The sequence below is a fragment of the Ruditapes philippinarum genome, unplaced genomic scaffold (assembly GCF_026571515.1).
Source record: "Ruditapes philippinarum isolate M1 unplaced genomic scaffold, ASM2657151v2 ctg5521_1_1_1_1, whole genome shotgun sequence".
NCBI lineage: Eukaryota > Metazoa > Mollusca > Bivalvia > Venerida > Veneridae > Ruditapes > Ruditapes philippinarum.
The window spans coordinates 60,324-73,364 of NW_026865851.1; the positions used below are offsets into that span (position 1 = coordinate 60,324).

The 13,041-nt window shown below is 33.7% G+C and overlaps 1 protein-coding gene across 1 annotated transcript in view; it reads right to left on the reverse strand.

Moving 5' to 3' along the window:
* Positions 1 to 13,041, reverse strand: part of LOC132730558 (hemicentin-1-like) — a 55,617-nt gene that overhangs the window by 12,941 nt on the left and 29,635 nt on the right. The window contains exons 5-6 of the mRNA XM_060716516.1: positions 11,913 to 12,182; positions 9,916 to 10,221 (exon numbers count right to left, since the gene is read on the reverse strand). Coding sequence (XP_060572499.1) covers positions 9,916 to 10,221; positions 11,913 to 12,182 — 576 coding nt within the window. The remainder of the gene's footprint in view (positions 1 to 9,915; positions 10,222 to 11,912; positions 12,183 to 13,041) is intronic.

Consider the following 13,041-nt stretch of genomic DNA (forward strand, 5'->3'; position numbering starts at 1 on the left):
TTTTTTTTTTTTTTTTTTTTTTTTTTTTTTTTTTTTTTTTTTTTTTTTTTTTTTTTTTTTTTTTTTTTTTTTTTTTTTTTTTTTTTTTTTTTTTTTTTTTTTTTTTTTTTTTTTTGTTTTTTTTTTTTTTTTTTTTTTTTTTTTTTTTTTTTTTTTTTTTTTTTTTTTTTTTTTTTTTGGTTTTTTTTTTTTTTTTTTTTTTTTTTTTTTTTTTTTTTTTTTTTTTTTTTTTTTTTTGTTTTTTTTTTTTTTTTTTTTTTTTTTTTTTTTTTTTTTTTTTTTTTTTTTTTTTTTTTTTTTTTTTTTTTTTTTTTTTTTTTTTTTTTTTTTTTTTTTTTTTTTTTTTTTTTTTTTTTTTTTTTTTTTTTTTTTTTTTTTTTTTTTTTTTTTTTTTTTTTTTTTTTTTTTTTTTTTTTTTTTTTTTTTTTTTTTTTTTTACTGTTTAAGTGACATTTCTTAGACTGTTTAAGTGATGTCCCTCATTCAATCAGTTAAGAAAAATGATGAAAGCAAATTAAAAATCTAGGAGAGACCTAGTCAAGTATTATAATGTTTTAACTTTTTAGTGCTAAAATTCAAAGAGGTGTCTCATGTTACACTGTTTTAAAAAAGGAATCTTAAGTCAAGTGTTATTGCCAAAGCTCATTGCATTCCAGTAACTACAATGATATATCTAAAGAAGTGTGTCTAAACAATACAAAACAATTAAACTGTAAGGAAAATACTTTGTTTCATATGCAATCATGCTTTTTATTAAATTGCTTATGACTGATGTTGAACTGCTTGTCATTTAACTGGATTTTAAAAGTGCACATTTTTAGTTCACATCAAGTACAATGTGCTTATGTGAAGTATTGTGATTGCCCTGTGTCCAATGGCATCTTGTATTGTCAGCACTTTCTTGTAATGATGTCTTCTACAAAACTGATTACCGGTATTTGATTTTAATCATAATGATCTTTTTGGTGGCCCTAGTAGCAGTAATTTAGCTGTGGTCCAGTCATACCCAGTTGCTAGGAATTTCCAGTACAATGCAATCCTAGGGCTATTCCAGCCATTCCTTAGATCATGGGGAAATACCAGGAACGTCTGGGATATCCAAGTTCTTTTGAAATGCCAAGGAATAACTTGAAAAAATGTTCCAAATACCGTGGGCAGGTCATTCTCAGTCATTCCTAAGATTATAAAAATACCAGGAGTTACTGGTATTATCATAGGTCTTTGAAATGCCTTGGGAATGCCTGGGATTGACTAGAAAAATGTTCCAAATACCGTGGGCAGGTCATTCTCAGTAATTAGGATTTTCAAGTACAAGTCGATCTAAGGCATTCCTGGTTTTCACATTTTTTCTAGTTACTACCAGTAGTTTTCAGTCGTTCTAATTACCGCCAGCCAGTAACTGGAAATTCCTCAGATTTCCTTGCATTTCCTAGGAATTATCCCTGTTAAATATTCCTGGGATTTCCCAATAAAATCCTAGTAAAAATCCTGGTAAATTACCAGTAATTTTTTGCAAGGGTGGACGGATGGAGGACTGATATACCAACTTAAGATATTTAAGAGGCAAACCAGCTCATAAACTACACCTGGACCATAAGCTGGAATTTAGCTCAATAAAAAAAAATATCAAATATTTGGTCCGGTCGGACGGACAAGGTCAATCTAAATGCCCCCCCCCCCCCCCAGTGGGGGCACAAAAAATGAATTAACAACTTCATTAACATTTAATCCTCTTTAAAAATGCATAACAGAGTTCTGTTACCCTGAAATTCTCGCTCATTACGAATGTAAACAAAGGTCGACCATTTTGTATTGACGTAATTAAACAGACTTCATGCTACCGGTGCACTGGTAAAAATGTTATTTTATATGGAAAGCCATTGCAGTTTTTAATAGCAAATATATCATTTTAGCATTCTTGTATTCATATCTGAAAAAAACAAAGATCAAAACAACATAAAAACGTGTGTTTCAATAAATAACTTTTTATCTTTTTATTACTCCCAAGGGATCGCTGTTTTAGAATCTTTTACTCCCAAATTACAGGTGTATATTATACAATGTGGCTGGATTCAAAAATTCCCATCACTTAATTTTAGTGTTGTTGTGATTTTCTGGTCCTTTTATATCATTGAATCTATTTTATTTTCATATGATGAACATTAAATATCAATATGGTACTTTACACAGACTCCCCTAAAAGAATGAAACTGACTTTTCAATTTCCAAAGCTATTTTATATGCACTAATGGCTTTCCATAGATTATTTTTTCCCCGCCAAAAATGATGTCAAAAGGTCAAGTGACATATAACGGAGGTTGAATGACGTCAGCACCTTGAAAAAAAAAATGTGTTTTGTAGAGAGATCAATTTATGAAATGGAGAATTAGAATGGTAAAATAAAAATAAGGTAGAAATATGTGAAATATTTTCTTCAGAAACTCGTCAAAATGTTTAAAAACTTTGAAAAAGCCAATATTACTAGAGCATGTCAATATAAACAGTCGGTAGGTGGTGTTGACAATAATATCGCGAGATATGTGAATACACCGGTACCGTGGAGCCACCGGTATCATGGGGTTTGAGTATACTCATTTGCATATACAACGTTCTTATCCCAAAACATCACTTTGCCTCTGTCCTTACTGTATAATAGATGTCAGTTTCAATAAAAGTTTTATTCATTGAAAAAATTCATCTTGAAAATGTATCTTGAAATAGAATCTATATGGTTTTTCCCGCAAACCGGAAGGATGTAAAAATAATATCTGTACTGTAAATTAAACTTTTATCTTAAATATAGCTAATTTTTGTGAAATATCTTAATTAATAAATAAAATGTGCAAGTCATTGTCAAGAACCGAAATATTTTATATTGTATTTCGGAAATGACAGTCTCGTCTCTGATGGTGTTACGAAATTAATGGAAGAATCCATTATTGAATGGGGAAATGAACTTCACTGTAGCTCTCATATGTGTGCTATTCTGATTGACTCTATTTTGAATTAACTAAGCTCTTGCCCTCTCCATTTTGAAGTATAAGAGATTTTAAGTTTTTTCTTTTAGTTGCCATAGCAACCAGAGTTTAGCATGGAATGGAATTCTTTGAAGAGTCTTGATAAAGCTTCATACAAAGAGTATTCCTGCCAAGTTTCATTAATATTGGCCTAGTGGTATTATAGAAGATGTTGTTTGAATAAAATTTGGACAGACGCCGGACGCAATAATGTGCATGGTGAGCTAAAAATCTAAAAATAGATTTCTGTCTTTTCTATTGTCAACTGAATAGCTTAAAAAAACTGGCTGGGAATAAATGTCTTATCCCATGTCAAATCAGGGTGTAGACAGGGTAGGCATTTTCGGACAGGGGTTATTTCCCCCGCCATTTTTAAAGGAGGGCCAAAGTTTTAATCGGGGTCGGAAAAACTTCCTTTTGGGTAAGAAAGGAAAATTTAATGCTCCTCCCCGGGATAAAACATATTAGGAAAAAACCCAATTTTTACCCCAAGGGGTATAATTTTCATAAAACAATGCTTTTATGCTAAAAATCTTTCCCCTAGGCTCAGAGGGGAAAATTTTTAATTTTTAAATATAAATTTCAGTTTTAAATTTTAAACAAAGGTGACCCCCCAAAGGAAAATTTTCCCGTGATGTTTGGTAAAATTGGCTTAGTTTTTTTTTGAAAAAGGGTGTCCTATCAAATAAAAATTTACAGACAGACTCCAGGGCCCCCAAACGGAAAGAAAAGTGATCACAAAAGCTAACCTTGTCACATTATGATGAACATTTGTACCAAATATTTTCAAATTCTCTTCATGGATAAGAAACTAATGGACCAGACACAACATATACCCTCAAATAGACAATGTTGACCTTTAATCCTCAAGTGTGACCTTGGAGGTAGCGATCCAGGTGTTCAGCATGACATATCATGTTAATATAAAAAACACTTGTGCCATGTTAGTTCAACTTCTTTAATAAACTAGAACTATCGCTAAATGCGATTCATACCCCCACCAATGTACTTGACAGAAGACGACTTGGAAAGGTGATTAAGAGAATAACTTTAATAGTACAAATACATATACATAAAAGGAAATTATCTCTGGTGAAAAAAAGACTAATTGTACAGGTATTAGTATAAATATATATTGTCAAATCATGTTCGAAACAGTTACAATTAACCTTTCATTTTCCCAATGTACTAGACATTTTCTAAGTCAATTTTTGACCTTCAAGTGTGACCTTGACCTTTAGCCAGCACAAAGGTAACATGGATTCTGCACATAACCTTGTTGAGGTGAACATATGAGTAAAGTTTGAAGAAAATTTTTCCGTTAGTATAGGATTTATAGAGCTGACATAACATATTGTCTAATATTTGATTAATGTAAATTTGAAGACTTAACAACAGCAACGCTCGACTATTCGAAAAGTTGTCACAAGGGTGTTTCATTGAGTATAATACATAAAATTGTCCGAAAAGGTACAAACCCTTCAGCAGTTATGGAGATACTAGCTTACAAGCAAAAATTCAAGTCAAAAAAGGGGCATAATTTTGCAAAAAAGCAATCAGAGTTATGGAGCTTGTGCCAATCATCTTAGATAATCAGAGACAACAAGAGTGTGAAGTTTCAATCCATTCCCTTCGGTAGTAATGGAGATACCAGCTTACACGCAAAAACTTAACCAAGAATTTCTAAGTTGAAAAAGGGGCATAATTATGTAAAAAAGCAAATCAGAGTTATGGGACTTGTGCCAATCATCTTAGATAATCACAGAGAACAAGTGTGTGAAGTTTCAATCCATTCCCTTCAGTAGATACCAGCTTACACGCAAAAACTTAACCAAGAATTTCTAAGTTGAAAAAGGGGCATAATTATGTAAAAAAGCAAATCAGAGTTATGGGACTTGTGCCAATCATCTTAGATAATCACAGAGAACAAGTGTGTGAAGTTTCAATCCATTCCCTTCAGTAGTTATGGAGATACCAGCTTACATGCAAAAACTTAACCAAGAATTTCTAAGTCGAAAAAGGGGCATAATTATTTAAAAAAGCAAATCAGAGTTATGGGACTTGTGCCAATCATCTTAGATAATCACAGAGAACAAGTGTGTGAAGTTTCAATTCATTCCCTTCAGTAGTTATGGAGATACCAGCATACACGCAAAAACTTAACCAAGAATTTCTAAGTCGAAAAAGGGGCATAATTATGTAAAAAAGCAAATTAGAGTTACGGGACTTGTGCCAATCATCTAAGATAATCACAGAGAACAAGTGTGTGAAGTTTCAATCCATTTCCTTCAGTAGTTATGGAAATACCAGCTTACATGCAAAAACTTTACCAAGAATTTCTAAGTCGAAAAAGGGGCATAATTATGTAAAAAGGCAAATCAGAGTTATGGGACTTGTGCCAATCATCTTAGATAATCACAGAGAACAAGTGTGTCAATTTTCAATCCATTCCCTTCTGTAGCTATGGAGATACCAGCTTACACGCAGAAACTTAACCAAGAATTTCTAATTTGAAAAAGGGGCATAATTATGTAAAAAAGCAAATTAGAGTTATGGGACTTGTGCCAATCATCTTAGATAATCACAGAGAACAAGTGTGTGAAGTTTCAATCCATTCCCTTCAGTAGTTATGGAGATACCAGCTTACATACAAAAACTTAACCACAGGGAAGCCGATGCCGACAAATGGGTGACTGCATTAGCTCGATTATTCTGTGAATAGTCGAGCTAAAAAGGGGCATAACTTTGTTAAAATGCAATACAGATTTATGAAACTTGACCTGCTTATCTTAATTGTGACACTTCATAAAGCTTTTAAGTTTCAAGCAAATACCTTTTCTAGTTTCAGAAATATTCAAATACATGTTAAAATTTAAGAACATTTTCTAAGTCAATTTTTGACCTTCAAGTGTGACCTTGACCTTAAGCCGGCAAAAGAGTAACATGGGTTCTGCACATAACCTTGTTGAGGTGGACATTTGAGCCAAGTTTGAAGAATCTTTCAATTAGTGTAGGACTTACAGAGCGGACACGACATACTGTCTTATATTTCATTGTTTGATATTTGACCTTCTATTGTGACCTTGACCTTGAGCTGACACATGGGCAACATGGGTTCTGCACATCCCCTTGTTGAGGTGAACATTTGAGTCAAGTTTGAAGAAAATCTTTCAATAAGTGTGGGAGTTACAGAGCGTACACGACATACTGTCTGATATTTGATTGTTTGATATTTGACCTTCAATTGTGACCTTGAGCTGACACATGGGCAACATGGGTTCTGCACATCCCCTTGTTGAAGTGAACATTTGAGCCAAGTTTGAAGAAAATCCTTCAATTGGTATAGGATTTATAGAGCGGACACGAAAATGGAAACGCATGGACAGACCGATAAACCGACGCGACAAAGCGAATTCATTATAGCCCCCCCCCCCCATTTTGTGGTAGGGGTATAATGACTTTATTAAAGACTGGGCATGAAAGTGTGGTGGACAGACAGCCAGACAAATTCCATTTTTATCTTGCCCTTTTTCTTAACAAGAGGGCCAAGATGGCCCTAGATCACTCATCTGTCCCATAAAACTCATCCAAGCAATTACTTAGACAAGCATCCTGACCAAGTTGATGACAATTGAGTCAAAAATGTGATTTCTAGAGTATTAATAAGGTTGTTCCATATTTAGTAAGTGTGACCTAGTTTTTGACCCCGGGTGACCAATATTCAACTTAACAAGAGGGCCATGATGGCCCTGAAGTCCCTCACCAGCCCCCGGAGCTAGGCCAGTTTAAACCCCAGGGCTTTTATTTGAACAAACTTGGTAGACATGCATTAGAAGATGTTTCATGCTAAACATCTAAGCTCTAAGTCTTTGAGATTTTTAAAAGAAGATGTTTTAATTTTACTACACACATATAATGAAAAACAATGACCCCCCCCCCCCCAACAGGTCCAATCTTTACCCAGGGTTTTTATTGAACAAACTTGGTAGACACTCACTCAATGGTGTTTCATGATTAGAATCTAAACTCTAGCTCTTTAGGTTTTTTACCATACACATGTAAAAGGAAAATCAATGATCCCACCCCCCCCCCTCGGGCAGGGCCAATTTTAACCCAAGGGCTTTTATTTGAACAAACTTGGTAGACAGCCATTAGAAGATTTTTCATGCTAAACATCTAAGCTCTAGCTCGTTGGGTTTTTCAAAAGAAGAGTTTTTAAGTTTTTACTATACACATATACATTTACTTAGTAGTTAAAACAATGACACCCTTGGGGCGAGGCCAATTTTGACCCCAGGTCTTTTATTTGAACAAATTTGGAAGACACTCACTAGAAGATGTTTCATGCCAAATATCTTAGCTGTAGCTCTTTGGGATTTTTAAAAGATATTTAAAGTTTTTTCTTTCGGTAACCAGAGTTCTGCATGGAATTAAATTCTTTGAACAATTTTTAAAGGTGACCACCAAAGGTAAATTCCTGTGGAGTTTGGATGAAATTGGCTTAGTGGTTTATCAGGAGATGTCATTTAAAGTAAAAGTTTATGGACGGACGGACGCCGGACTAAAGGCGATCACAACAGCTCACCCTGTCACTAGCTTTAAAATCAGCAAAACAAACTTGCAGACAAGTTTCCGGGATATTTGCTTAACACAACATTAGCCACTAAAAAGTGAACAAGATTTTTTCTATTTTTAGCTCCTGTGACATAGTTTTTCATCAAAAATGGTCCATGTTCAAACTCCTTCAAGCAATTAACTAGAAGAGAATCCTGACCTGAAAATCATCAAAACAACCTTCCTTACCAATTTCTAGAATATTTGGATCGAAACTGCAACCACTACTGTTAATAAGATTTTTCTACTTTTAGCTTCTGTGACCTAGTTTTTGACCGGAGATGACCCATATTCGAAATTGACCTGAAAATCATTAAAACGGCCTTCTTGCAAATTTCAAGAATATAAGATCAAAACTGCAGCCACTCGAGTGTAAACAAGATTCTTTTATTTTTAGTTCCTGTGACTTAGTTTTTAACTGGAAATGACCCAAATTAAACATCATCTAGAAATCATTAAAACAACCCTCCTAACCAATTTCTAGAATATTTGGATCAAAACTGCAGCCACTAGAGTGTTAACAAGATTTTTCTATTTTTAGTTCCTGTGACATAGTTTTTGACTGGAAATGACCCATATTAGAACTTGAATTAGAAATCATCAGAACAACCCTCCTGACCAATTTCCAGAATATTTGGATCAAACTGCAACCACTACTGTTAATAAGATTTTTGTCTACTTTTAGTTCCTGTGACCTAGTTTTTGACCAGATATGACCTATATCTCAACTTGACCTAGAAATCATCAAAACAACCTTCTTGGTCACAAATTCCATGACATTTGGCTAAAAACTGCAACCACTAAAGTGTTAACAAGATTTTTCAATTTTAGCTCCTGTGACCTAGTTTTTTCACCAGATATGACCTATATTACAACCTGACCTAGAAAACATCAAAACATCCTTTCTGATCAATTTCCAGGATATTTGGATCAAAACTGCAGCCACTAAAGTGTTAACAAGATTTTTCTATTTTTAGCTCCTGTGACCTAGCTTTTGAACGGAGATAACCCATATGTGAACTTGAATTGGAAATAATCAGAACAATCTTCCCTACTAATTTCCAGGATGTTTGGATCAAAACTGCAGTCACTAGAGAGGTAACAAGATTTTGCTACTTTTAGCTCTCGTGACCTAGTTTTTGACCCAAGATGACCCATATCCAAACTTGATCTTATAATCATCAAAGCAACCTTCCTAATAATTGGATCAAAACTGCAGCCACAAGAGTGTTAACAAGATTTTTCTATTTTTAGCTCCTATGACCTAGTTTTTGACCGAAGATGACCCATATTTGAACTTGACCAAGAACTTGATCAAAACAACCTTGGTAATTTTTAGTTTTTTCTATTTGACCTTTTTAAACTGGGATGGTTCCTGAGTATACCTACTTAAATACTGTAAAAACACCGTTAGGATATGTTGCCTGCTTTTAAATTGTCTTTTGACGTCTTGTCTTTAATATGCAGGCTTCATAACCTCATATCCACTTTCAAAATTCCATTTTATTTAGTTCTGCCCATGTTTTCTAGTTTAGGGTACACACACTATTTTATTTGGGGACTAATCATGCCGCTTAATCATGGAATGACATTACTGTATCACATTGAAGGTTCCATCATGATAACCACCGTATGAACACATCTATGGATGTTTCTAAATTCAAAATTTCATCATTTTCTTGTTAAAATGTTTAATTCTAATTTAGCCGTTGCTAGGGGGCGTGGACAGTAACTTGCACTTTCCAGTACTGTTCATGAACAGGCTCAATCAAAGCGAGCCTTAAATATTTTTAATTTTGCTGTTTTGGGCTTTCTTTAGGGATTCTGTTTTTCTCTATTTCCTTATCAATTTCCCGGATATTTGGATTAAAACTGCAGCCACTAGAGCATTAACAGGATTTTTCTATTTTTAGCTCCTGTGTCCTTGTTTTTTTACCTGAGATGACCTATATTTGAACTTTATTGAGACAAAACATTCTGACAAAGTTTGATTATGATCGAATCCAAACTGTTACTGTTTAATGACAAGGCACGATGCCGGCCATAGCCTCATCACTTAACCTCACTTTGACCACTTCATGGTCAAGTGAACTAAAAAGGCGGAAACAGAAAGGACAGGACAAGGTGATTCCTGTATATTCCCCCAAAATTATAATTGGTCAGAGAATGTTATCACCACAGTCATCTATTCTTAATGTATCAGAAATATATTCTTTCATTGGCCATTTTTTCTGTCAAAGTAAAAAAATTATAAAAGAAAGCTTTAATGAAATGACTTCTTTACCTTGTACAATGATCTCCCTTGTACCACTTTGGTCAAGGATTCCTGATAGGTTTGATATTCCATTGTTTAATGTACACGTGTATGTCCCTGTATCATCTAGTCGTAGTGATTTAAAGTAAAGAGAGCTATACTTCTTTGTATTATCTACTGCTGTATTGTTATTTGGTATTGCAACTTTGTTCCAGCTTTGAATTAAGTTTGTGTAGTTGTAACTAGATGGTACACCATGGCCGTTACAGTATAATATAAGACTTTTTCCTTCTTTAACACTGGTCATTGACAGACTAATATTTACATCAGGGGCATCTGTATTAAAGAAAGTTAAAGATATTTTAGACATGTTTAATATTTATCAGTTCACAGCTACAAAGACATATAATAAGTGAAATGTGACAGTGGTATTGCTTTTTAATAAATAAGAAGATGTGAAATGCACTGCTAAATGTTTAATGGTAATTTTACTGTTTACTAGTGTTTTTACTATGGTATGGTGGCCAAGCACAAAACAGTACAGTCGAGACTGCCTAAGCGACCCCCTGATTTAAACGACTCCCTGTCTTATCCGACCTTGTTTCAGTACTCCCAACGCATTTTCCTATATAAATGGTCTGAATTAAACAACTCCCTGTCATATGTGACAAGTGACCCAAATTGTCTGGTCCCAATGCAATGTTTTGTCTGATTTAAACGACTTTCACACCTTTTAATTGTCTGTTAATCAGATAAAGATTACCTATTATAACACCCAGAGGGCCAAAATAATTTTATATATATTTAAGTCCAATTATAATCCAGCACTGTAGCAAACAAAGTCTACACACCTCTATCTCAATTACACAGTTAGCATGTAGATACATGCAGGTACCAAGTGACGTAGCGTCGGTTTATGGGAAGCATGATGCAATCAATGTGTGTGTAATGTACTACCTGAGTAAACTGGGTTAAGACTTGTGTTAGATTTTTTTTTTAATTATAGTGTCCACGGAAGATTTTTTGGGCAGCAATTTTTTAATTTACATTTCTATGGCTGCATAATTAATACGGAAAAAAATATTGATACCAAACCAGAAAAAGCTTTGGATATGGATATGTTTACAGTAAAGATCCTGTATCACAATTTTTTCACGGTTTTATTTCATAAATATGATGCTCAAATTTAGATTTGTCAATATTGTAAGTTCAAATAAGCATAATTTAGAAAGATATCACCCAATTTAACATTTCATGTAAATAAAGGCCATTAAAGGAAGGTAATTAGAACTTTATTTTCTATAAATTCTAAGTCAAATTTTCCAATAAGAAATCAATGCATGTAATTAATTGATTAAATATAATGTGCAAAAATATTTGCAATAAACATTTTACATATTCTTTGATGTTTGAAAATGGTTTTATTTGCATAATTATATCCATATATATTTTTTTGCAAGATACGTGAACCAATCACAAAACATACAGGTTCTTTAAGTCACATTGGTATATAGACAGATAGATGATATTGAGACTGTATTTAGAGACTCCCTGTCATATGCGACCTTTTCCTGAAAATCCCTTGGAAAGTCACATATGACAGTCTCGACTGTATAAGATATCTATATTATCTAAGTAAAACAGTGACTTTAAGTTAGTTTAACGTTCCTGGCTTGGGCAATAAATAAATATGTGAAGTCTTTAACCTTCACAGCATGGTTGTGAAGACTCCTTTTTATTTACTTATCATATAAACAGTATGATAGTTTGCTTGACCACTCTCACTGCTTTAAAGAAAAAAAAAAACCTGGATAATATAGAAATTTCAAAAAGTTCATAGAGACCACAATTCTGTAAAAATCAATATTTGAGTAATGGGCCTTTGATAACGACATATCATTCTCTCAAATAAAGTGCCCAGTGTCAACCAATTCCCTCCTGAAGTTTTGGAGGTACCAGGGTGATGCAAATGCCAGATTGAGTAAAAAAGTTTTCCCTATTCTTCAAATAGTCAAGCAAAAGCTTACATTGAACAATGATTTCTATAGTTGACTCTGCAGACTTTTGGAACTGTGATTTTGCTGTATTGGTACTAATGCATTTGTAATGTCCAGCGTTCTCTCTTAACACAGTGTTTAGTTGAAGTACATGTTCAGAAGTTATAGCAGAGGATCTTTTTGTCCATTTATAAGAACAACCTGGATAGCATTCTGAAATACATTCGATTTTTTTATTTGTATCCCCTTCTGTTACAGTGTGTGGTGATGTTTTGCTGAGAACAGCTGAATCAGGTCCATCTGAAATGTGTAATGACATTGATAATCTTCAGTCATTTTGCTCATGTTTACTGAATCTGACAATATCTTCTGTATTAAATAGTGAAATAAGGCAGTAAGCTTATATTTCCTATGATATAGTGTACCTGTAGAAAATGGTCTTTATAGTTTAACAAGGTATGTTTGTAAAACATGTATGCCCCCTATCGGCAGCCAATTAGTCATGTGATCAGGTTATTATACATGACTTCTGACCCAGTGAACAAACAATTAATAAGGGTTATCTACTGGTCATGACTAGTCACAAGGTAATAATTATTGTGACCCCATAGGTTGTGTGCAGCAATTTACAAATCTTACAAAATAATATATGCATAATTTTTTTGAATCATGTAGGCCTCATTAATGACAGCCAAGCCAAATTGTTATATTACGTAAGACCATAAAATGAATATAGGTACAAGGTCAATTTGACACTGACTCCTTGACCCCAAAATCAATAGAGGTCATCTACTGGTCATGACCAATCATTATATTAAGTTTGAAGTTCCAATGCCTAAGCATTCTTTAGTTATTGTGCGGAAACTGTTTTTACAGACAAGGTCAAAGTGACCTTGAAATTGACTCAAAAATCGATAGGCTTCATCTGCTGGTCATGAACAATCATCATACTAAGTTTGAAGTTCCTAGGCCTAAGCATCTTTAAGGTATTGAGTGGAAACCGTTTTAAACATCAAATCAATGTGACCTTGACCTTTGACCACTTGACCCCAAAATCGATAGAGTTCGTCTGCTGGTCATGAACAATCATCATACTAAGTTTGAAGTTCCTAGGCCTAAGCCTTCTTAAGTTATTGATCGGAAACCATTTATACTTACA